Source organism: Pelodiscus sinensis, chromosome 1, assembly GCF_049634645.1.
Source record: "Pelodiscus sinensis isolate JC-2024 chromosome 1, ASM4963464v1, whole genome shotgun sequence".
Taxonomy (NCBI): Eukaryota; Metazoa; Chordata; order Testudines; family Trionychidae; genus Pelodiscus; species Pelodiscus sinensis.
This window is the reverse complement of record NC_134711.1, coordinates 117,790,426-117,816,716: the sequence shown is the minus strand read 5'-3', so window position 1 is coordinate 117,816,716 and position 26,291 is coordinate 117,790,426. Positions and strand designations below refer to the sequence as shown.

General features: G+C 45.0%; 1 protein-coding gene across 1 annotated transcript in view; it reads right to left on the bottom strand.

The window, feature by feature from the left end:
- The window catches only part of ST8SIA1 (ST8 alpha-N-acetyl-neuraminide alpha-2,8-sialyltransferase 1), a 161,017-nt gene extending 135,285 nt beyond the window's left edge, over positions 1-25,732 (bottom strand). Inside the window, exon 1 of the mRNA XM_075898340.1 lies at positions 24,709-25,732. Within this exon, the coding sequence (XP_075754455.1) occupies positions 24,709-24,962 (254 nt within the window). The 5' untranslated portion in view covers positions 24,963-25,732. The remainder of the gene's footprint in view (positions 1-24,708) is intronic.
- Between the last annotated feature and the right edge of the window lie 559 nt (positions 25,733-26,291).

Sequence of the window (26,291 nt, the reverse complement as noted above, 5' to 3'; positions counted from 1 at the left end):
AGCGCTGGCCCCGGGCGCTCGGCGCTTGGAGGAGGGGGGGGAGAGAGCGCCAGCGCCGGCCCCGGGCGCGCGGCGCTTGGAGGAGGGGGGGGAGAGAGCGCCAGCGCCGGCCCCGGGCGCGCGGCGCTTGAGGGAAGAGCGCCGGCCCCGGAATGCGGCTATGGGGGGGCCCTGCCCCCCCCGGGCACCCGGTGGGCAAACGGCCACGCCCCCTGGCACCCGGCAACCCCAAACGGTTGGGGACCACTGGTCTAGACATACGCTTTGTGTGTAAGGGCAGGATGAGGGGGAGGTAGAAGACACAGATTACCCCACATATGCCCTCTGTGGGATTTTTTTCTTACACTTTCCTCTGAAGCATCTGGTTCTGGTCTCTGTCAGAAACTGGATACTGAACTAGGTGGGCTTTGGGCCTGAGCCAACCTAGCAGTTCCTACTCTAATATAAACAGCAGCTAGCTTATTAGTTTACACAGTGCCCCCACCAGAACTTTCTAAAAGTGCAAACAGCACCGGTCACCTCAAAGGACTTTAAAAACATTTTAATCAGTATCATAACCACACCATTCCTCTGAGCCTCCTCCATCGCCTTGGAAATGGTGAATTTGGGGCTGTGACCTGTGGACCTGTGGAAATTTGACCTCTCTGTCCACAATTCCCCTGCCCTCCTAATGGTATGTCTTTGTTCAGAATAAAAAAATACCCAGAGTGCAATAGGCCTGGGAGCACTGCCAGGAATTCTGGGATACTAACCTGGCTAGCAAGGTTCCAGAATCATGACAGGCCAGTGCAACCTGACACATTTTGTAGCTTATCTTGTTGCCATCTTACCAGTGAATAAAGAAGTTTAAAGGTACATCAGTATAATTATATCAATGCATATGACACTGCTAGGATATTTTAATGTTGATGGTGCTTACTAAAAGTGCTGTGGGCTCATTAAAATCCACAGACCATCAGATAGGACCTCAACTTTAAAGTTGTATCTACAAGTTGTGGTAACTCACCTAAGTTTGAGATTTGAGAAATCAAGAGTAGTATTATATAATGTAATATCATCCCTAAGTATGAGTTCCAGGTATTCCAGAGAACAGGCTACACCTAGAACATAAGAATGGCCATACTGGGTCAGACCAAAGGTCCATCTAGCCCAGTATCCTGTCTACCAACTGTGGCCAATGCCAGGTGCCCCAGAGGGAGTGGACAGAAGACAATGATCAAGCAATTTGTCTCCTGCCATCCTTCTCCAACCTTTGACAAACAAAGGGCAGGGGCACCATTCCTTACCCCTTGGCTAATAGCCTTTTATGGACCTAACCTCCATGAATTTATCTAGCTCTTTTTTAAACTCAGTTATAGTCCTAGCCTTCACCGCCTCCTCTGGCAAGGAGTTCCACAGGTTGACTGTGCACTGTGTGAAGAAGAATTTTCTTTTATTAGTTTTAAACCTGCTACCCATTAATTTCATTTGGTGTCCTCTAGTTCTTAAATTATGGGAACAAGTAAATAACTTTTCTTTATTCAATCTCTCCACACTACTCATGATTTTATATACCTCTATCAGACCCTCCCCCCTCAGTCTCCTCTTTTCTAAACTGAAAAGTCCCGGTCTCATTAGCCTCTCCTCATATGGTACCCGTTCCAAACCCCTAATCATTTTAGTTGCTCTTTTCTGAACCTTTTCTAATGCCAAAATATCTTTTTTGAGGTGAGGAGACCACATCTGTACGCAGTATTCAAGATGTGGGAGTATTATAGTTTTATATAGGGGCAGTAAGATATTCTTCGTCTTATTTTCTATCCCTTTTTTAATAATTCCTAGCATCCTATTTGCTTTTTTGACTGCCGCTGCACAATGCGTGGACATTTTCAGAGAAATAGCCATAATAACTCCAAGATCTCTTTCCTGATTAGCTGTAGCTAAGTTAGCCCCCATCATATTGTATGTATAGTTGGTGTTATTTTTCCAGTGTGCATTACTTTACACTTATCCACATTAAATTTCATTTGCCATTTTGTTGCCCAGTCACTCAGTTTGATGAGATCTTTTTTAAGTTCTTCACAGTCTTCTTTAGTCTTGACTATCTTGAATAGTTTAGTATCGTCCACAAACTTTGCCACCTCACTGCTTACCCCTTTCTCTAGATCATTTATGAATAAATTGAATAGGATTGGTTCTAGGACTGACCCTTGGGGAACACCACTAGTTACACCTCTCCATTCTGAAAATTTACCATTTATTCCTACCCTTTGTTTCCTGTCTTTTAACCAGTTCTCAATCCATGAAAGGACCTTCCCTCTTATCCCATGACAACCTAATTTACACAAGAGCCTTTGGTGAGGGACTTTGTCAAAGGCTTTCTGGAACTCTAAGTATACTATATCTACTGGATCCACCTTGTCTGCATGTTTGTTAACCCCTTCAAAGAACTCTAATAGATTAGTAAGACATGATTTCCCTTTACAGAAACCATGTTGACTTCTCCCCCAACAAATTATGTTCTTCTACATGTCTGATAATTTTATTCTTTATTATTGTTTCAGCTAATTTGCCGGTACTGACGTTAGACTTACAGGTCTGTAATTGCCAGGGTCACCTCTAGAGCCCTTTTTAAATATTGGCGTTATGTAAATTGTCTTCCAGTCCTTGGGTACAGAAGCAGATTTAAAAGATAGTTTACAAACCACAGTTAATAGTTCTGCAATTTCACATTTGAGTTCTTTCAGAACCCTTGGGTGAATGCCATCTGGTCCCAGTGATTTGTTACTGTTACGTTTTTCAATTTGTTCCAAAACCTCCTCCAATGACACTTCAATCCGGGACAGTTCCTCAGATTCATCACCCACAAAGGATGGTGCAGGTTTGGGAATCTCCCTAACATCCTCAGCCGTGAAGACTGAAGCAAAGAAATCATTTAGTTTCTCCGCAATGGCTTTATCGTTCTTGATTGCTCCTTTTATATCTTGATCTTCTGGGGCCACCCTGGTTTTTTAGCAGGCTTCCTGCTTCTAATGTACTTAAAATACATTTTGCTATTACTTTTTGAGTTTTTGGCTAGCTGTTCCTCAAAATCGTTTTTGGCTTTTCTTATTACATTTTTACACTAATTTGGCAGTGTTTATGTTTCTTTCTATTTACCTCACTAGGACTGGACTTCCACTTCTTTTTATCTCTCACTGCTTCTTTTACATGGTTGTTAAGCCACGGTGGGGCTTTTTTAGGTCTCCTACTATGTTTTTTAACTTGGGGTATACATTTAAGTTGGGCCTCTATTATGGTGTCTTTGAAAAGTTTCCATGCAGCTTGCAGGGATTTTACTTTAGTCACTGTACCTTTTAATTTCTGTTTAACTAACCTCCTCATTTTTGCGTAAATCCCCTTTTTGAAATTAAATGCCAGAGTCTTGGACTGCTGAGGTGTTCTTTCCACCATAGGAATGTTAAATGTTATTATATTATGGTCACTATTCCCAAGCGGTCCTGTAATAGTTACCTCCTGGACCAGATCCTGCACTCCACTCAGGACTAAATCGAGAATTGCCTCTCCCCTTGTGGGTTCCTGTACCAGCTGCTCCAAGAAGTAGTCATTTAAGGCATCGAGAAATTTTATCTCTGCATCTCCTCTTGTGGTGACATGTGCCCAGTCAATATGTGAATTATTGAAATCCCCTATTATTATTGAGTTTTTTATTTTGATAGCCTCTCTAATATCCCTTAGCATTTCAACGTCACTATCACTGTCCTGGTCAGGTGGTTGATAATATATCCCTACTGCTATATTCTTATTAGAGCATGGAATTACTATCCATAGTGATTCTATGGAACATGTTGATTCATTTAAAATTTTTACTTCATTTGATTCTACATTATCTTTCACATATAGCGCCACTTTGCCACATGCATGACCTATTCTATGAGCATCATTGGCTGGATACACGCATTGTGACTAATTCACTTGGGTACATTTAATCACAGATTGAAAAAGGTGGGCAACTATGGTTGTTTATCTGTCCGACAGATGACCATATGGATACCTTCCCCATGCCAGTTCTAAAGCAGGACGGATACCGGAGACAACCGCAGGGACTGAACACAAAACCACTTATTTCGTTCTGCTTGCTGATGGCACTGCTTTAATCCAAACCACTGAAATCAGTGGATAGAGTCTCTCCTGCCACATGACAAGGAACTGCCCTCTTCTTTTGCAATTTCAACAGGTAATTTGTAGCACCCTCATTTATACACTCTTTATACAGCTTGCTTAGCCTGGCCACTTAATTATCTGAGTGAATTAATGATGAGGATTAACAATTAATTTACCTACTTGATCTATTCCCAATGAATTGCCTGCTGCCTTTTGTTCTTCATTGATTCTTACAACGCACTTTAATTTTATTTATTATTTAATATAATCAATTATTACTTCTCAATCATCTTGCCCAATGATCTGCCCCTTAATTGCCTAATGTTATTGATTATTCCATATCTGTCTTGCTATTAATTGATTTGGACTGATAGGGAGTAAATCAGAAAAGCAGTTTCCTAATCATGGTCCTTTTTGTTTGATCCTCATATATCACTTTATTGCTTCTCAGTGTTTTTGCGTGATCTAGCCCACTCTTTTTGATCCCCCGTCTCCCCTCTCTTTTTATTTCCCCCACACCCGCTGCTGCTCCATCTCTGTCCCTCTCTCCCCCACCTTTACTTCCTACTTGCCTCTAGTGACGTCTTCCTTCGAATCCAACGCTCATCCCTAGCATTAACTGCGTTCCAATCCCTCTCTCATCAACCACACCTCCCAGACTCCTCTTTTGTCCTGCTTCACATCCCTTTCCTTCTCCTACTCACTCTGGAATTCCACCTCCCTGCCTAAAAAAGGTTCATCACCATCTAGAACCCCTTCTTCTATCACTCCTCTCATCATGGACCAGTGGAAAAATTTCCTTGAATTTTTTGTTAAATGGAAACAGGAGTTTTCATCAAAACTCATAGTGGCAAAGGCATACTTTCCTGCAAAACTATGTTTTTCTAATCAAAGAACTCTAAAGCTTTTGGATTTCTGACATGATGTTTTTCTGTTGTGAGGGGGAAAAAATTGCACAGATTTGATTGTATTCATCTGGCCCCTGTCTTTCATTACTTGTCTACTTAGACTGCAATGTGCCTTTGCAAAAACTGAAACCAGTGAAGCTGTTGGTTTGTAGAGATCCCAGCTTATCATGCTGAGTAATATTGTTTCCTGTATCCCCCCCATCTGTCCATAGCCATCTGCTATCTCTCTTCCTATACTTCCACTGTGAAGTTCCTTTTTGTTCTGTTTGTTGTGCTAGGTGCTATACAGAGTTTTTGGTCCATGACTGAGACTCGTCAGTGCTACAAACAAATGAATTTCTAATAATAACAACAACTGTAAGTTCTTTGGGGGCCAGTACCATCTAATTGTGTGTCTGGGTAATAAGGCCCCAAGTCCTGAATGAGGTCTCTCAAGTAAATATTTAAGCAGTAATAGTCAACGATCACACATGAGTACAGTTGCACCTCCGAAATCCAGGACTCTCTGGTCTGGAAACATCTGTGGTCTGGCAAGGAACACAGATGTTGCTGGCCACAGAGCCCCAGCAGGAGTCCAGTGGCAGGGAGGCTGGTGGGTTGGTGGTATTATAACAGGGCAGTGACAGATGGTAGCCAGGAAACAGGTGGCAGCCAGGGAGCCCCCAGATGGACTGCCAGCAACTGAGATGACCCAGGCCAGACTGGCAGCAGAGGGGCCAAAGGAGGCCTGGAAGACCCCAGCCAAGCCAATTACAGGAGACCCCCAGTTAGACTGGCAGCTGGGGGCCCGGGGCCAGGAAGCCTTAGCCAGGAGCCCCAGCCAGGTGAGAAGATGCAACCCCAGTGGTGGGGAGGGAGGGGGGGCGCAGCAGCCATGAGCCCTGTTGGACAAGCGCAGAGCCCACAGCAGAGCTGACTACCTGCAGAGGAGCTTTGATCTCTCCCAGTCCAGGAAACTCCCTGGTTCAGAACCAATCAAGTCCCAAAGATGCTGGACCAGAGAAGTCCAACCTGTAGTGACATTTAACTGCTATGACATTGCAACAAAATCGTCACATTTTCATCATTAAAATTAACAGACAGAAACAGATGCAATAAAAGAGTCCTACTTGAAAAGTCATTGTGTCATAACAATGCAATTTTAACCTCCTCAAAAAGCTTCCCCTTTCATCAGCACTAACTCACGCAAATACATACACCCTGACTAGCAGCCAGCCAGCCCCGCCACTATGCTACAGAGCCCCTAGCTGGGCTTGCTGAACAATAGGGTGCATTTTCCTCTAAATGTGGGAAAGAAATAAAAATATTTATTTTTGAAATTTCACAAAAATCTTTACTTTTTTTCATACAAACAATTCAAGAGGGGGAAAGAGTTGGTTCTCAGTTTGGGCTCCTTTATCCCCCTCCTCCATTAAAAGGTGGGGTGAGGATTCCAGAATGACCCAGAGTTTCATTTTGAATTAAATAGAAAAATAATTACAATAGGAATGTATTAAAAGACACTGGAAGATATTTAGGAAGTCTACTTTCCCACCCTTCATCTATTTGGACAATAATATAGTATTCCATTCATTCCTGTTTTGGTATGGAGTTTAACTAATACGCCATACAAATATTAACTTTCAGATACCTGAGAAAAAATTTAAAGCAACACAAACACAATTGGTAAATTTGTCATCTCTTTCTGAATAATTGTCACAAACATTAGCAAAAGTCAAATACTGTGAATTATTTGCCCAAAATTTATTACGTACCTTGCATAAATAGGGAAAAATTTTTTAAAGCATTTATCTGGATGACAAAATGCAAATAACACATTGCATTTATGTGGTGTGATGCTATCTATCAGCAGCAACATGTACTGTTCTTTAAATCTATAGCAGGTAGCTGACATGACAACTTTGGGAAGGTTTGAGATAGGCTGATTGCAAACTCAGTTAAATAACTTAAATTGTTAATACCTTCTGGACAGCTAGCTCAAAATTCCTGGCTTATGTCACAAAAGTAAAGCATTGTGGGAAATTTCTCAAATCCACTGGTGTACTGTGGGACTTAAACATTTTTCAGCTTGTTTTCATTTAGATTGGCACAAAAACAGTTCAGAATGAAACAATTAAATTTTAGTCATTTATTAAACCTGATGAAAGATAGTCTTTTCTGATCTGTTATACCACATGTAAGCCATTCGTAGACTGGGTAGTTCACATGAGGAAGCAAAATGTTTTACAAAGTTTCTAGGATCTTTCATTGGCTTAATTTCTTTAGTGTAAACTAAGCCAGAAGGGTTAAACCAAAAGGCAAAGTCTGTAGAAGAACCAGCAACAGAACCCATCAGTGCTGCAATAATGCACTCTCAAGCCAAAAGAAACCCCTTTGTATTGAGGCTCGGTGACAAACCCAACATTTAAGCCTAGGTTTGCCAAGGTCTAATGAGCTTTGGCTCAGTTCAATGCTCAAATGGGCTAAAGTATCGCTTGACTTGAATGCACATAAAACCCAAGAGAGTTCAACTAGAAAGCAAATAAAATTTGGCAGATTTGACTCAAGTTTTGATCTGAATATTTCAGCTGACTCAAACCCCAAATTCAAAGTATCTAAGACTAGGTGACCCACTACCGAAAAAAGGTTTGCAGAAACCCCTATGAGAAAGAAATACCAAAATTTTCACAGTTCTAGTCCTGCTACTTGTCAGACTGCCCTAATCTCTGTAGTCCCTGGGCCTAATACTCCCCTCAAATACTCCAGTGCTGGCATAAAACAAGGATAACTCCATTGACTTCAATGGGAAACTCTGGATTTACACCACCGCAAATGAGAATATGAGTCTGCCCCACTAAACAAGCTATCAAACTGGAATATGATATCTTACATTCAGGCAAACCTGTATAATTTTTTACAGAGACCAAACAAAGACCCTCATAAATAATTACACACACCCTTATGAATGTATCTGACTTCATTTTAAGCAAGTTCATATCTAAATACTTTCACTGACTATGACTGGTTTGATACGTGAAGCCAAAAAGAAGAATTAGGAAATACTGATTAATCAAAGACAAAATCTTGGTGTGGTATCAGAAGCAGGGCCCATCTGTATTTTCTGAACTCTGACAGACACAAAATCTTTGTATGTTCACCTGACATCAGTGGCAGCCCATCAATACAGGTGAACGAGACGCCAAGATAAACGGCCGTTGAGGGCTTTGGTGGCAGGGGCACTGATCGCGTGTTTTGCCTAGGGTGCCAGTTGCCGGCAGGTTGTCTAGGGCCGCTCCTGCCCAACATTGGCTAAAGTGAGCCATCAAAACACAATTTTCCAGTGATTGATCACTATTTTTAGGCACTCTCACATCAACTGGCATACATTGCATAGCCAGTTTATTCCCTCACACAGCTGAATATGGGAAGTGACAAAGAAACTACATTTCCACTTCACATTTCTAGTTCTTCTCTGACTTAAATGCCTGGTGCTCTTAGTTTCAACACCCAATCCCATATATTGCAATTGCCACCACTCAGGGACATGAGCTCGCTCGCCTTTTATACTAACATTCACTCAGAAGACTTATAAGCTGCAAAATCAGGAGACTGCCGATAGAATTTGGTACCTTTGCTAGTAGAGACCAATGGTTATGTGGTACCTGGAGAACTAAAAATATTTATGTTCTTTAGTAAACAGTTTACTCAAACTCTGGAAATTATAGAGAATATTTTGCAAGGGGTGATGTCAGACCCAGCTGAGTCTGGGTTAGTGCTCTCAGAATTCTGCTCCATCCACTCTTTTTACCAGCTTTGTGAGGTAGCTCTCATTGGCTGGGCAGATAATTATTAATTCTGTTTATTACAGTCTTTTGAAAATGGGATTTAGATGCTTTTGAATACTAAACCCAGTGAAGTCTATATTGCAGTGATTCTCAAAGTGTGGTCCACAGACCACTAGTGATCCACAACCATTTTGCAGGTGGGCCGTGGGCTTGGCACCACCGCTGTAACAGGAAGCACACTCGGGCACTCCAGCCCTCCGACTCCCCACTTGCATGTACTTGGAGCACAATTGCTGGCTTCCTGCTGTAGGGGCGGAGCCCCAAGCCTCACGGACTGGATCTGGTTTGCAGAGGGAGGAAGTGTCTCTGCGCACTGCGGCTCTCCCTTCCACCGTATGGGAGAACTGCAGCACAGGAAACCACTCACCTGGAGACTTTCCCTGATGTTCCCATTGGCCAAAATCATAGCCAATGGGAGCAGCTGGGGAGTGGTGTCAGGAAGCAGCACAGTGCACGGCCCCCATCCTGTTCATGCCCAGCCCCTGTACTCCCCTCCCCGTCACACACCCCCCTCCAGCTGAGACCCCACACCGTCACCCTGTTCCTGCCCCCTCCCTTCTGCCCAGACCTCGCACCCCCACCTGAACCCCACATCCCATCCAAAACCCCCACCTTCAACCCACTCCTGCACCATGCCTCCCACCCTCAGCCCATTCCTGCATCCTACCTCTCACTCAGACCTCACACCATCATTCCCTCCTGCACCCCAACTCCTGCCCAGAAGCTGCACACCCATCCCTATCCCACTCCCTGGCAGTCCCCTCCTACACACTGAACCCCTCATTTTTCCCCACCGCAAAGCCTGGGGCCCACAAAATCTACTAACTCTGGGTATGTCTACACTACAGCGCTAATTCGAACTAACTTAGTTCGAATTAGTTAATTCAAACTAAGCTAATTCGAACTAACGTATCCAGACTAAAAAACTAGTTCGAATTAGCATTTTGCTAATTTGAACTAGCATGTCCACACAGAGTGGACCCTGAACCGGGGTTAAGGATGGCCGGAAGCAGTGCCGGCAGGGCATCAGATGAGGACTTAGAGCGTGGAGCTGCTGACTCAGGCTAGCCGAGGGCTGTGCTTAAAGGGACCCGACCCCCACCCCAGACAGACAGTTCTCAGGGGTGCCCCGCTTGCAAAGCAGTCCTGGCTTGGAGTGCCCTGAGTGCCCACACTGGGCACATCACAGCACTCGGCCATCAGACTGGCTGCACATTCCACAGGTTGCCATCTGGAGAGAGGGAGCAATTGGGGGGCTGCAGGAGAGCTTCCACCCTCAGAAGCCCGCAGAGCCAGCCCAGTCCTCCCCATCGGGGGCTCGTACCCCATTCCTCCCTCACCTCCTTCCACTTACCCTTCCCTAGCCCCCCTTCCTGATGTACAAAATAAAGAAAACGTGTGGTCAAAAATAGAAACTCTCTTTATTGAACAAAACTCGGAGAGACTGGGAAAAGGAGGTGGGAGAGGGGAAGAGAGAGGGTTGGAGAGGGGAGAGCAACTAAAATGATCAGAGGTTTGGAACAGGTCCCATATGAAGAGAGGCTAAAGAGACTGGGACTTTTCAGTTTAGAAAAGAGGAGACGGAGGGGGGATAGGATAGAGGTCTATAAAAGCAGGAGTGTGGTGGAGAGGGTGCATACAGAAAAGTTCTTCATTAGTTCCCATAATAGAAGGACTAGAGGACACCAAAGGAAAGGAATGGGTAGCAGGCTTCAAACTAGTAACAGAAAGTTGTTCTTCACAAAGCAAAGAGTCAACATGTGGAACTCCTTGCTGCAGGAGGCTGTGAAGGCTAGAACTAGAACAGAGTTTAAAGAGAAGTGAGATAAAGTGATGGAGGTTGGGTCCATGGAGTGGTATTAGCCAGGGGGTAGGAGTGGTGTCCCTGCCCAAAGTTTGTGGAAGGCTGGAGAAGAATGGCACGAGACAAATGGCTTGGTCACTGTCTTTGGTCCGTCCCCTCCAGGGTCCCTAGGGTTGGCCACTGTCGGCAGACAGGCTACTGAGCTAGATGGACCTTTGGTCTGACCCAGTACGGCCATTGTAAGCTCAGGGCTCAGGGTCGGAGGTCTCAGTGGACCACCTTGATTTTCATGTACTCCTGCTCCTGGGTGGCCAGGCTGGCAGCACTCCTGCCCTAGACGGCCAATTTCCTGTGCCTAGTGCAGAGGTCGTGGACGAGGTCCACGATGTCTGCACTAGACCAGGTGGATGCCCGCCTCTTGCAGCCCCGGGCAAACTCCTGGGAGCCGCCAGCCTGGTCCCGGGAAGAGGGGGAGGGCTGGGGGACATCAGGTGGCTGGCTTGAGCCGTGCCAGGTGCAGGGTCTGCTGGCTGGGTGCTGGCAGGCTTGCACCTGGCACGGGCACCGTAGCCAGCCCGTGCCCCTTTAAGGGGTCCGGGGCCGGGAGGGGGGCAATAGAGTTTCCCTGGTGTTGGCCAGAGTGGCCACCAGGGAAACCTGGGGAGGGCTAGCCTCCCACTAGTTTGAATTAAGGGGCTACACACCCCTTAATTCGAACTAGTAAGTTTGAACTAGGCTTAGTCCTCGTACAATGAGGTTTACCTAGTTCGAACTAAGCGCTCCGCTAGTTCGAATTAAGTTCGAACTAGCGGAGTGCTAGTGTAGCGCCTATCAAAGTTAATTCAAACTAACGTCCGTTAGTTCGAATTAACTTTGTAGTGTAGACATACCCTCTGAGACCCTAGATGAGTTAATCTGGCCTGTGGGAAGCCTTGAACCTCTGTCCTCTCCTCAAACCCTGTGGCTGGGAGGGTGTGAGGGGAGTGAGGTGTCTCAATCAGAGGCCACATCAGTGACGGTTCCTTCTAACTTGTGTGTGGCTGATCCCAACTGATCTCTCTGTGGGCCAGTGGCCCACCCACCCAACAAGAGTTCCCCATCTCTTCCATAAATAAAGACAAGGTTGAACCCTTTTGTTTTGAAAACAAATTCATATTTGACTATATTTAAAATGAAGTTTAGTAAACTAACATGATAAAGTTAAAGCGCTTAATCTTTTTAATGATTTTGTTAAATAATATTTCCTTTCTTATCAGTTATATACACCTCCATATGTCATAGTTGTGTATTTAAATTGTTATGCTCCCATAGCCTAATATGAATAATTTAGTATTTAAGGTATTTAGAGATAACTGAAGGCAATTTGTCATCATAGGTGGTTGGCTGGTGGTTAGCGGAAAGGTTTGCGTTGAGCAGTGTGGGCTGTGGGCCAAAAAATTTCAGAACCACTGCTATATTGTATAGGAATATACAGCCATGTGACTGGAGAAGGGTTGGGAGGAGAGTGATTCGATAATATTTTTCCATCAGGAATTTGAATGTGCTTCACAAACATTAATAAAGTTCTCATTATATATTATTTTCCCCATTTTACAGATGGGGAAAATTGAGGCACAAAAAATTTCAGGGTATGTCTACACTTGCACCCTAGTTCGAACTAGGGATGCAAATGTAGGCATTCGAAATTGTCAGTGAAGTGGGGATTCAAATATCCTGTGCTTCATTAGCATGATCTCGCCGGTGCATTAAACAGCTGTTGACTGGAGTAACGCGCTGGCAATATCATGCTAATGAAGCGCGGGATATTTAAATCCTCACTTCACTAACTATTTCGAATGCCTACGTTTGCATTCCTAGTTCGAACTAGGGTGCAAATGTAGACATACCCTAAGTGATTTGTCCACAGCCAAACAGGAAGTCTATTCCTAACTGAGAGTCCTGCGCTTTAAATAAAAGACCTGCACATAACCTCCGCTCTCCTACCCCTCCCCTCCCCCCCTCCACTCCCCATTTAAGCAGATAGTATGCCATAAAAGCAGCAGCAGAAACAGGACAGTGGGGTATGTCTACACAGCAAAATAATTTTGGGATACCACAGGTATCCCAAAATAGCTACCCCTAACCTTTTGAACGCATCCGCTATTTCGAATTATAGTGGATATGCTATTTCACCATCCCTGTAAACCTCATTCCATGAGGAGTAAGGGATGGCTCGAAATAGCACTTTATTTCAGAATTTGGCACTGTGTAGACAGCACCAAATGATGAAATAAAGTGCTAGTTCGAAATAGACTCAAAATAAGCTATGCAATTTGCATAGCACAAATTGCGTATCTTATTTCAAGTTTCGGGTGCTGTGTAGATGCTCCCTTACAGATTTACCAATGAGCAACTAGGATCTCCAGGAGGTGACATGTGGAAGGACAGATCATTAAGAACATACAAATAAAAACATCCATACTGGGTGAGACCAATGGTGCTTCTAGCCCAGTATGCTGTCTTCTGTCAGTGGCCAATACCCAGTTCTTCTTAGCGAATGAACATTGCAGGGAAACTGTGTGATCCAGCCCCAGCATCTGGCAATCAAAGGCTTAGGGATGCCCAGATCATGGGATTCTACCCCGACCCAAAAGAATTAAAGCCTATGCCAGGGGTCAGCAACCTATGGCTCTTGAGCCGAATATGGCTCAGTACAGAACCAAATATGGCTCTTTTGCCATTACCCAAATGCATGCAACGGTTTAAATTAAAATGAAAAATTAATTCAAATTTTGGAAACATAAGAACATACGTTTTTAGAAGAAAACAACAATGGCCTGGTAGCACTTTATAGACTAACAAAACATGTAGATGGTATCATGAGCTTTCGTGGTTAACTCCGGTCATCTGAAGAAGTTTTCTGAGTTAACTCCAGTCATCTGAAGAAGTGGGCTGTGCCCACAAAAGCTCATGATACCATCTACTTGTTTTGTTAGTCTATAAAGTGCTACCAGGCCATTGTTGTTTTTTTCTGTAACAGACTAACTCGGCTACCCCCTGAAGCTCCTGAACATACAAGACATACGTTTTTAGATACACAAGAACGCGCTGTAAGGGACGTACGCATGCTCCCAGCAAGCACACTGAGAGAAGCTGGCAGCAGCAGATGCCTCCATCTGGTTGCAGCGGCCTGGCTCCAGCTCCCTTCTGATTGTTGCAGTCTGTCCCCAGCTTCTGTGCTCCTGGGGCAGACCCCACAGCCCAGCCCCAGCAGCCCTGCAACTGCTGCAACAGGCTGGCCACAGCGGCCTGGCTTGAGCTCCAGCTGCAACAGCCTGGCTAACAACACCTCAATCGGGGCCCAGCCCCCATCTGGCCACAGCATCCTGTCCCCAGCCCAGATCCAGTGGTCTGGTCCCCATCTGGCCACAGGCAGGGGTGATGGCAGCCCCCCTCCTGCTGCAGCATGGGTAGGAGGAGAGGCCAAGATCCAGCTGCAACGATCCTGGCCTAGCCTCTCATCCAGTCCTGCCTGGTGCAGCAACCTAGCCCTGGCCAGGTAAGGTAATCCAGCCCTAGGGCCCCCACCCTACATACTCTACTTCCCATCCTCCGCACCCTGCCCTGCCTCCTGCACCTCCCACACACCAACCTTCCTTGAGCCTCTCGTGCACCCCTAACCTGACTCCTGCACCCCCTCATCCGCAGACTGCACCCCCAGCAGCAGAAGTCCCATTAAATAAAGTTTGCGAGTACAATATTTTATTTATGTTATTATGAATCATCATGTCAATCAATAATATTAAGTTGTACATTTTCAGTCATGACAATGGGCATTCTTATACTAGCTCTTTGTTGACCACTTGTTCTGAATTTTGATGTAGTTTGGCTCTTTGGTTTGAAAAGGTTGCCAACCCTGGCCTATGCAAACCAACAGTGCAAGTGTTTTGCATTATTCTTCTAGAGAACACAGCATGCCATTAACAGACAACCCGGCTACAGTAAAACTGTACTAAAGACTATCTGAGAAATTGAGGGTAAAATAACTCCATCACTCAAAGTTGCTAATACATGTCATGGGGCTGTACGTTGCTATCTATCTTCGTAAACTGTGAGCTCTTCAGGACAAGGAATGTGTCTCACTCTCTGTGAAGAAACATACAAATGTATGGCACTGCATAAATGATCATTGTTAATAATCATCCAGATTTATATAGAACTCCCCACTGATTTCAATGGGGAAAATCAACTTGGAAATCAATTACATGATATGGTCATGTTTGTAAGACTAAAATTATTTTATTACCTTATCTTTATAAAGCTAAATGAAGCACTGGTCTCTTTTCTCCCTAACAGTTTTTTAAATAGTCAACTTTCATAAAATACCTAAGTGAATCCTCCAACCATGCCATAAATGGTACCAATGTCCAAAAAAATGGACAAAACTATCTGGCATATTTGCAACAAATTACTAAATAGTTTCAGGTTTACCAAAACTCAGTTTCTGGATGAATAAATCACTCAGGAGCAACTTGTGCATGTTATAAAGAGTTTGGAGTACTCGAGCCTACATTTCTTAAGAGTAAAGCTGAGATTATTTTTCATGCGCGCACACACACATATTATATTGTAATATCTTCATTGAAATATCCTCCAACTTGCTCATTATAAAGGAACAATCACATTATTTTATAATACCAAAGACTTCTTATGAGGACATATTAAGTACAAACATAGATATAGTCATGGTTAAAAAAGGGATAGAAAATAAGGTAGAAAATATCTTATTGCCTCTATATAAAACCATGGTACACCCACATCTTGAATATTGCGTACAGATGTGGTTGCCCCATCTCAAAAAAGATATATTGGCATTGGAAAAGGTTCAGAAAAGGGCAACAAAAATTATTAGGGGTTTAGAGCGGGTCCCATGTGAAGAGAGATTAAAAAGACTTGGACTTTTCAACTTACAAAAGAGGAGGCTAAGGGGGGATATGATAGAGGTCCATAAAATCATGACTGGTATAGAAAAAGTGAATAAGGAAAAGTTATTTACTTATTCCCACAATATAAGAACTAGGGGTCACCAAATGAAATTAATAGGCAGCATATTTAAAACAAACAAAAGGAAGTTTTTCTTCACTCCACAAACAGCCAATCTGTGGAACTCCTTGCCAGAGGATATGGTGAAGGCTAGACCTTTAACAGGGCTCAAAAAAGAGCTAGATTCATGGAGGTTAAGTCCAACAATGGCTGTTAGCCAAGATGGGTAGGAATGGAATCCCTAGCCACTGTTTGTCTGGAAATGGGTGACAGGGGAGGGATCACATGAGGATTACCTGTTGTGTTCCCTTCCTCTGGGGCATCTGGTATTGGCCACTGTCAGCAGACAGGATACTGGCTAGATGGACCATTGGTCTGACCCAGTATGGCCATTCTATGTTCTTATGTTAGATGTTGTGATAATTTACATATATGACAAATTATAGTTCTATTGGATACATGGCACTTTCCATGCACCTATAAGTTGAAAGTGAGCTCCTGTGCCAAACATGGAATTGACAAAAAGGGAAGGCAGGTGGCTGGATTGTTTCACTCCTAGAGATGAGCAGTTTTACAATCTGGCTCAAGCTCCACCATCTGGGGCAGGGACTGACATCTCCCAACTGAGTTGATGCTCCCTCTCCTGCCCTTCACAGGCCATCCCCACGTACTTTTGAGTCTCGACCAACCAGCTTCAGCTCCCACCCCAAAGAGGAGGCCTTGTGGGCATTAAGTGCCACTGTATCTTCACTCCTGGTGCACTTGAGGGAGGGCCCCTCTCTGGCCCCTCTCCAAATTTTGTGAGTGTTATTTACACTGGGCTAAACCAAACCCCAGTTTCACTCTCTCTCCCACCACACCATATAAATCAGTACACCTTTCCCCACAGGTGTTGAAAGAAGCCACCACTATTCTCCCCACCCTCCCCCCAAAAAAGTTGAGCTTCATAGTCTCTACCCATCTCTCAAGTCCAGCAGCCACCTACTTATCCTTGCCATAGCCTCTCATTCTTGGCCTCCTGATCAGACTAATCTCCCCCCCTTCCATGGCTTGAAAGGCATTTTAGGAACTAGAAGCAGATCATAATATGGGAATGCTTAGCGAGCAATCATTCAGAAATTACCTTTTCTTTCTTGGAGAGACTTCTAACATCACCTAGAAACATCACCATGACCAGCATCTGTTCCCATGTTAAAACCAGTGAATAGGAAATAAACTTTAATCTTTAGTCCCTGGTTCACGAAATCACCCATATTCAGGAAAGGATTTACAGTGTAGGCTTATATTTAAACACTTGCTTAAATGCTTTCCTGGATCAGGGTCTCAAATCTTGTTGCACTTCTGTGAGAGATGTTAAGCATCTACCAAGATCACTCCATTACCCAGTTCCAGGATGGGATCCACAGAGCACACACAGTGACATTATGTAACCGCTTGGGACTGGGAGTGCAGTAGAATATAATTTCTAACTGAAATGCCAGGATGCATTTAATCAGACTGAATGCAATTACTAGAGTTGAAATTTGGCCAAAGCACCACTCAATATTTTCCTAAGATAGCTGTACTGATAAAAAAGATTTTGTGGTTTGTTTTTATTAATTTTGCAGAGAACTAGAGAGCAGTTCCCCAATTACTACAATGATGGACACACTAGGCAAGGCAAAATTAGGCAAGAGAGGCTTCTTTCAGGAAAATGAGAGACGCGCCTGATTTGCTTTCCTAGCACTCCTTTAAATATGTGCCAGTGAGAAGTTATATGGCTTTTAAATAAGAACCCACTGGGCATCATGGAAGAGAAAAATCCTGTTAAGTGCAGACTTTATCTAACTTCTGTCTAAAGCAAATGTTGGTGTTTTTCCTCGACAGGCTGATAAACAGCAGTCTGACATTTAAGGAATGGACAATGATGGATGCACTGAGCAGTCGGCAGTAGCTGAAGGGCTTTGAAGGTGACTGGTGACTGGAAGAGAGGGAAATAAAGAGGCAAATATTCTTATCGCAACTTGTCTCCAGCTCTACTCTATATGATGATTCAAGCTAGGCATGTGTGTTTTGATGTGCAGAATATGTGCTCAGTAAGTATAAAGAAACCACCGCTAGAGCTGAGCAACCAGAAAGCTAAGAGAGACCTAGAAAGAGAAGGTAGGTGAAGGGAAAACCTTTTACTGGACCAACTTCTGTTGGTGAGACGAAAAGCAAGCTGTCAGGCTACACGGAGCTCCTCTTCAGGTCTGGCAAGAAGGGCTCTATGTACGCTCAAAGTTTTTGTCTCTCACCAACCGAAGTTGGTCCTATAAAAGTTGGTCCTCACTGACCCTGTATTTCTAATATCTTGGGACCAACATGGTTACAACAATGCTGCAAATGAAAGAGGCCAAGAGAAGCTGAAAGATGGGCAAAACCAGAGAAGAAAAAGAAGTGGAAGAGATTCAAAGCAGCCACCCTGGAGGTGCAATGATGTTCAAAGCAAATAAGAAAGTAAAACCATATGCAACCTGGAGTAGCTGCATAGAAAAAGGTTGGAAGACTCACTGCAGTCTGCTTAACAATCTATAAAAACAAAGATCAGGAGGCAGTCTTTTATGCTGCCATGTGCGGTCTAGTGGAGGGAGAAATCAATATAATCTGATTGTGTTGTTCTTACTCTGGGGAAACTATAGGGGAAATACTGCTACCTATTATCTCCCGTTTTACACAGGACCAGAGTTCTCACTTTAAAATGAATGTTGTACAGAAGAATATGCTTTCACGTCCCCTTCTCATCTTTGTTCCTGAAAGGGACATCAGGAGGGAAAAAAAATCATTCTCAGCATCCTTGTTGGAGTGTTTAGATTTCCCCTCCTCCATCTTATTTATCCTGCTGCTCATCCCAAAGATACCGGTCAGAGCTAGTAAGATAGATCATTTTGGAGCTCAGAACCTCTGCCATATTTATTCCCAAGCAACAGTCTTTATTAAGGTTAGGTATTAAGGCTCCTTTTCCTCTCCCAAATGTTCTCTATTTTGTCAGTATATATTCTGTAAACTCTTTGAGGTAAGGATTGTTTTGTATTATGCATTTATAAAGAGTCTAGCACAATGGGGCCCTGATCTGAGCAGCAGCTTGAAGGTGCCTGGGTGATCTAATTGTAATAGCAATAACTCTTACAAAAGTGCAGTAAGATCATTATTTTAAAACAGAAATAAAAAACCAGAAGCATAATTAAGGTCATTTTTAAGTCCTTTGCACTTTGAAGTCTAGAAATACACACTCACAATGCACAGTTAGAGAGCGGCAGGACTTTACATTTAGTCACCCAAGTACTCCCATTTACTCAGATGAGTAAAGTGAACAGAATCTTACCCTTTGAAAATGCAAAGTGCATTTGCAAAATATGAATATTTTTACATATTTAAAGAATTGTCACCATACCCTGAAGCAGTGCTGTCCTGGTTTAGTATTTTCCAGCTGTAAATATGCTCAAACACATTTTATCACTTTTCTCATACACACAAAAGTAAAATTAGTTGCCCTGTAAAACAGTTTAATCATTGGTTAAACTTAACTAATCCACATGAGCAATATGCAGTTTAATCTCACATTTACCTTGAAACATACTTTCAAAGTGGTAACAGTTATGCAACTAGCACTGACTACATCTAAGGACTTGGCTACCCTTAAAATGCTGAACTGATATAATTGTGCTGTATAGTCAGAGACTCCGCATAATTTGAGGGTGATAGCTAGTTATCGCTGGTGGATCTATAGGTGGCTAACAAGACCGAACCATAGATCTTGGCCAAGCTGGGGCCAACATTTCCCAATGAAAGAGGCAGATCTGCATTGTTGAGTGGAACTGCACCAGCCCATTGGAGGATTTCCTCGTCAATGTCAGTTTTCTGTGACTGATGGCTGCAGAGGTAAAAGGAGGACTGTGCCACTGTAGTACTTCAGTGAAGACACTATCTACAGTACACAAACAGGAGAGCTTCTCCTGTCAGCAAGGGATCTGACATCCTTGCCAGACCCCTGGATGAACTGGAGGGGGCAAGGAGGAGGCCTGCTCCATGCCTCAGAAGGGGTGGGGCCTCAGGCAGAAGGGGAGGGGCTGGGGCAGCAAGCCCTCAGTAAGTTAATAATGTAGACCAAGCCTCGGGGATAAAAACTGGCAGATGGAGCTAAAGAAAAACTTCACTGATTTGATGTTAACATTGGTATTGCACAGCCTAAAGAGACAGCATTGTTTTAAATATTCTATTTAATAAAAACTGGAATGTAGAAAGATTTACTGCCAGTTGTAGTCGTTAATGACACAATCACATACTATTTTTCCCTCAGGACTCCTGCCTCATTCATCACGCAGTATGGATGGCACCAACTGAATTACCAGCTGTTCTAGATTTTGTTTTATCCTCATTCAGTGTGTGTCCCCATACTTTATTGACTTGCACACTATTCAAACCCTGCTCTGAAATTAATCTCCTCATAGGCTCTCCAGCGGTGCTCATCATTATAGCATCTGAGTGCTTCACATATACTGAATTTATCTTAACTCGCCCATGAGGTGTGGAAGAGAAGGTATTATTCCCCGACTGCAAAATAGGGAACTTTGAGTATGTCTACACTTAAAATGTGACAGTGTAGAACTACCTATGCCAATGGGAGAATCACACCCATCACCAATGCAAATAACTCACCTCCTCAAGTGTCAACTTCCATCAATCTAGTGCTGTCTATACCAGAGGTTAGATATAGCTACCTCTTTTGAGGGTGTGGCTTTTTCACATAGTTATATCAAAGTAAATTCCTAGTGTAGACCAGGACTGAGGCAGAGAAAGATTAACATCAAAAGTTTCCACTACTTTTGGGTGCCCACTCTGATAGGCCTAAGATCTGAGTTTTCAGAGTACTTAGTTTTCCACAGTACTGTACATGTACTGTTCAATGAAAAACTCTGATTGGCTCTGAGTGTTCAGAACTTCTGTAGATCAGGCCTTAAGAGTGTCCCATCAGGCACCCGGAAAATGATGAACATGACATTAATAACCACACGTGCAAAGTTTGGTTTAAGTGACTTGCCCAGTGTCACGTAAGAATTGCAAAGAGGCAGGAAACAAATCCAGTTCTCCAGAGTATCATTCAACTGCTTTAACCTTGAGACCTCCTTTTCACTTTCTGCAGACCCCTGCCTCCTTCACTATGAACCTCCCTGCCTCTTCCACAAATGAAACAGAATTACTTATAGGCAATAGCCTTCTTCCCACCACAACCCTGAGTCATTCCCTAAGCCCCTACAACCAGTGAACTGAATGAAGCAGTGTGTCTGACAACCTTAACAATAAGTAATGCTATTAACCCTGCCTATCTGTATAAAGTAGCACTTTGGATTTTTGGCTGCTTAGTCATGTTGGGGAATAGCAGTAGTTTTGCTCTCAGGAGCAGTGTGAATATGGGACGAGATCTTTCATCATTTACAATAACTGTAAGTGAAATAATCCTACAAAAAAAGAGAACGGAAAACATATTCTTTTATTTTGTTTACCTAAGTAACAGCAACGGGAACAGTTTGGAGAAGTATGATATTTAGCAGTTTTGCCTAAATAAGGACTGCAGAATTGGGCCCTTAAAAACTGAACAAAACGCAAAACAAATTAGATGTAATATTAAAACTCGCAAAGAAAAAAAGTCATGATTAGTCATTGTGTAATGACCTTTTCTCATCCCTATAAATAGTATTTTTGCCACCGTCTAATCTGAGAAGTACAAGAGTAAACTGTTTTCCATTTGACTTACTAAAAGTTACTCATTGTTTGTCAGAGATCAACAGAGATCCATGGCAGTGACTTTGCCTATCTCAGTCACTAACATCATTGAACAGCAAGAATGATGGTCATGTTAGGCAGTTATTCTGCTCTTCTTAACAAGATCAACTCCCATTGACTTCAAAAGACTTTATATCTAAATAAAGAATGCTGTCTCAGACCCAATCTCTGTAAACTAAAATTATACCTTAATAATGAAGAGCCTATCTTGCAAAGCTTTATGTACATCAATGATCTTTATGCAGATACACAGTACAGATTATGCAGATGATGATGTGTGTGTAAGGATTACTCACCTAAGTAAGGTTTGCAGAGTAAATCCTGAGCCTGTACCTAAAATAGGTAGCCATCTCAATGGATCAGATCAAAGACCTGAGCCTGCAACAACTGCTACTGGCATGAAGAGTCCTTACTCATCTATGTAGTGACATTGAAATGGGAAAACACAGATAGGGAGCTAAAATACTGAGCCCCACAAGAATAACACGTCTGTATTTTATAAAAGGGAAATTCTCACTTGGGAACCGATTCTGCAAAACCTCATATAGGCAAGTAGCCCTGATGGGAGTAGTTCTACTGGTGTCCACAGAGTACAGCTTATTTGTGCAAGGGGGATGTGATGAGGAAAGATCCAGATCATGCATCAAATGTTTCAGGAGCAGATGCACAGATGATAGTTTGGGGGGGGGGGGGGGGGGGGATAAGGCATTAGACAAAAATTTGAGAGCTGGGTTCAATTCCCAGATGGTCCCAGAAAACATCTGTGGCACTAGCTAATTACTTAATCTGCCTCACTTCCTCTTACCCCCAGTGAAGAGCAAAGGAGACTTTCATTCATAAACTCAGTTGGTTTTCAGTAAGAACTGAAATAAGGGACTTTTAATACAACTTCCCCTAAATATAAAATTGTATAATTCTTGATTTTCCATGTAAAACAAAGGCTTGCTTATTTAGTTAAGACTTTCATAATATAGACAAAATTACTTGTTATGGATTTAACATGATATCCTGCCACCAAAACTAACAGAAGTAAATGCACACAGCAAAAGTTAAAAGTTAATTTTCTGTGGCACAATCATTTGACTATTTTGGCATATTTCTAATTTAAAATTTCCATTGCGGGCATCCCCATTAGCTTCCTCTCTCTAGAAGCAACAACTTATTTCATCTGCTGAGTTTCTTTCTTTCAAAGATATGACTTTGCAATAGTCATTATGCATCAGGATTTGTGCAAAAATGCTCAAGTAAATGAGAAGCAACCAAAGGCTGGTGCTTGTAAACAATCTGAGAGAAATTACTAAAAATGAAGGTTAAATTTGAAAGTTGTAGCACCAGTGCAGTCACTAAACCAGTAGTTGGTTTATCAAACTGAAAAATAACACAGCAAATTATTCCCATATCACCTATCCAGGCATTCTCTAAAAAAGTTACCCACACAAGAAATTGGGAGCCTGTAGTGTAGACAGAATGAAGATGCATCTGCAGCTGGAAAGATCAGTCTTGTTTGTTGCAGACTGAAGCATTTTCAAATTTATTCTCCCCTCAATAGCAGAGGAAAAAGTCCTGTGCATCTGCATGTTTGTAAACACTACCTCTGATTAAAGGAGCTTCTGTAATGCTGAAAATGGTGAACTGATATTAACATATAGCCCCTTATATCACTCAAGATTAGTTATATTGCCTGAAAGCTTGAGAGAGAAGAATCCTAATGTAAGGAATTAAATGCTCTGTAAAGTTTATGTTATTGCGGCAGATGGGACCTAACATAATCACATTATAAATTGGCCTCCTCTATAAGATTTCAGAAAGTCAAATTACATCCAAAGATCATTCAAGGATGCAGTGTTTAATTTGTGCTAGGGCTGCCAGGGCTGAGCTCCAGCACTCAATGCTTGGCAGTTCTTAGTCCTAGCACCTCTGCGCATCAGTTATGAAAGTAAAAAAAAAAAATTGCTTAAGCCCCTGCACCAGAGTGCGTGAGCCCCAACATCCTTCCTTACAACGTACAACGCATTGCAAAGATGTCATAGAAAACAATTCAGTACTGTGAAAAAGAAATCCTTGATATGCAAACAGCAGTTTATTCTGGCTCTTAGAGCAAGAGGGCCTTTTGGAGGGAATTTGAGGGCTACTGCTCCTGCCTTCCATTTGCTACTAAGAGAAGGGGAAGAAAACTAGATGTTGTTGATCATAAATATTGGAACTAGGGGTGCCACCGCACCCCTCCACCCCCTTGAAGTAGTTTCCATTATATATGGCTTGGTTCAACAGCTCTCAGCACCCCTACTATACAAATTGTTGCCAGCACTCCTAGGGTGAGGTGGAAGAGGGAGAAAAGAAGTCAGGCTATATATTCCCCAAAATGACATGATTAGTCAATAGATGGAAGAGGTTTTCAAGGTACTGCAGAACCACATTGCATCCAGTTTCAAATGAGGTTCCTTGGAAAATCCCTGAGTTGCATGAGCCTGGTCCTCCAATGCTACTATGGAATCCTAACTGCAGCATTCACCTTTCCCTTTGCAGCTGGAGGTGAAATTCACACTTTGAGGAGCCGGGGCTCAGGAGATGCAGCGTTTGCACAGACCTGACACCAAAATCAGTCTCTCTCACATGTTTTGCATAATAAAGTGCACAGTAAAGGGTCTGGCAAAACTGCTCCTTGCAGCTTTGATTCCAGGACTGGGGGAGATGCTCAGTGCTGGCAAACCTTCCCCCAACCCCATACCTGGAAACACATTCGGGGGGCTGGGGCACCCATTTAAAAAAAGCAGGAAGCCCGGGGAGCAGGAAGGTCTTTTTTCTTTGTTAGGGGCAAAAGGAAGCACTGCGGTGTGGCATCCAAGACCACAACAGAGACCTCGGTGTTGGTTTTATGTGTAGCAGAAAAAAAAATAGCTAAACATTCATCCGTTAGTCCTCTCCCACTCCGCACACAGGATCCCCAAGCTGCCAAACCACTTCCCCCCCCCCCCCCCCAAAAAACCAACAAACCCTTGAACAGTAAATGGGTCCAGCCACCCCCCGGCCCCCAAAGACGCAAAGTGTTTGCATGAGGGGGTTAGGGATCAGTATTTGAGTGTGACACAGAAGGTCCGATTCTTTCGGGGAGGGTGGGGGGTTACACTGGGGTCCCCGCGCTCTGCTCTGCCTGTCCCTGGCTGCCCTTGCGCTGCACGCGGGGCTGGGGCAGGGCCGCCGGTACCTGAAGAGGGTGACTGCGGTCTGGTTGCTCCTCCACGCCTTGCCCTGCTGCAGCAGCACCCCCTGCACGACCTCCTTCTCGTCGGGCAGCCGGTACACGGGGAAGATGTAGAGCCAGCAAAGGACAAAGACGCACAAGGCACTGGCTCCCCCCACGGGCAGCCGGGTCCGGGGACACTTACACACCGGCCCTGCCGCCGCCATCCTCCTCCTGCCCCGGCACAGCGTCCTCCGGGCCGGGCTGCAGTCGCTCATCGCGGCCGGGGGGCAGCGGGAGCGCCAGAGCCCCCCATGCAACAGACCCCCAGCCGCCGCGGTGGCCGCCCTGGGGCTCTAGGGATGGGGGGCATCGGGAAGGCCGGCGGCGGCTGCCATCGCAGCCCAGCTAGCCGGGGGAGAGCCTGCCCGCGGCTGGCAGCTCAAGCCAGGGGGCGGCAGGGCTCAGCCGCTTCCTCACTCGATAGCGGCTGCGGCGGTCTCCCGTCCTCCCAGTCATTTGGTCCTCGGCTGCCCCGCCCGCCCCCCGCCCGGCACACACAGCACGCGGGGAGCTGTCACTGCAGCAAGCCCTCGTCGGTGTGCATGCTGCCCGGGAGGGGCTGCTCGGGCTGCGCCCCAAATCCCAGCGGGGCGGGGGGGCAAGGAGCTACCCTCCACTCCCCCCCCCCGGCACCTGGGCGGGGGAGCCGTCCGCAGCCTCCTCCTGACACGGCAGGTGGGAAAAACCAGGGCTCCCTCCTCCCCTCCAGGAGAAATGACCCGTTTAGCTCCGCGCCTCCTGGGCGGGCAGCAGGTTCAGCCTTTTTTTGTTCGCCTTCTCCAGCACAGGGGGCGGGGGGATGAAGCGGAGCCGGGCAATGGAAGGAGACTTACGGCTCCCCCCAAGTCCCCGCCCCCCAGCTGCTGTGACACCGCATCAGTCACACGCACAACGCAGCCTCCTCCTTTGGACGTGCCTGGCCGAGGATTCCCAGCGCGCCGCGCCAAGAGCCCGGCCGCCCGCTGCCACAAACCTCCCTCCCCTGCAGCCGCTCTGCGCCCCAGGCCGCTGTCCCCCCCAGGACCGCTTTAGCAGGATCCCCTCCCCCAGACACGCGTTTCACCCCCCTTCCCCCCAGCACATCCAGACAAACCCAGCGGCTCCCGGCCCCTACCTACGCAGCCCAGCAGGGCACCTCGCTCTCCCCCTGCCCAGGAGCCCCCGCCTCATCTACAGCCCTGCCAAACCCGGCGTCTCCCTGGCGCACAGCGATCTGGGTCCGGTCCCCGCCGCCCTTCTCGCTCCCACAGCAGGAGCCTGCACCCTGCGCTCGTCCCCGCCTGTGCCTCGGCTGCGAACACCCTGCTCCCCCTGAGCAGCACGCGCCCCATTGCAATGCCGATTCCCCAGGCCCAGGCCATTCCCCTAGGGGGCCGCGAGACCAGGATCGCGTACCGCGAGGTGGGGGGGATGGGGGGGAATCCCAGCATCACAGATGCACCCGCCTCTCATCCCGCTCCTGACCCTACGGCGCTCTTTAGCGCGCCCTTGCGGCTGGCTTGGCTAGCTGCATGCAGCAGTAGGTCCAGGGCCTGAGCGAGCGA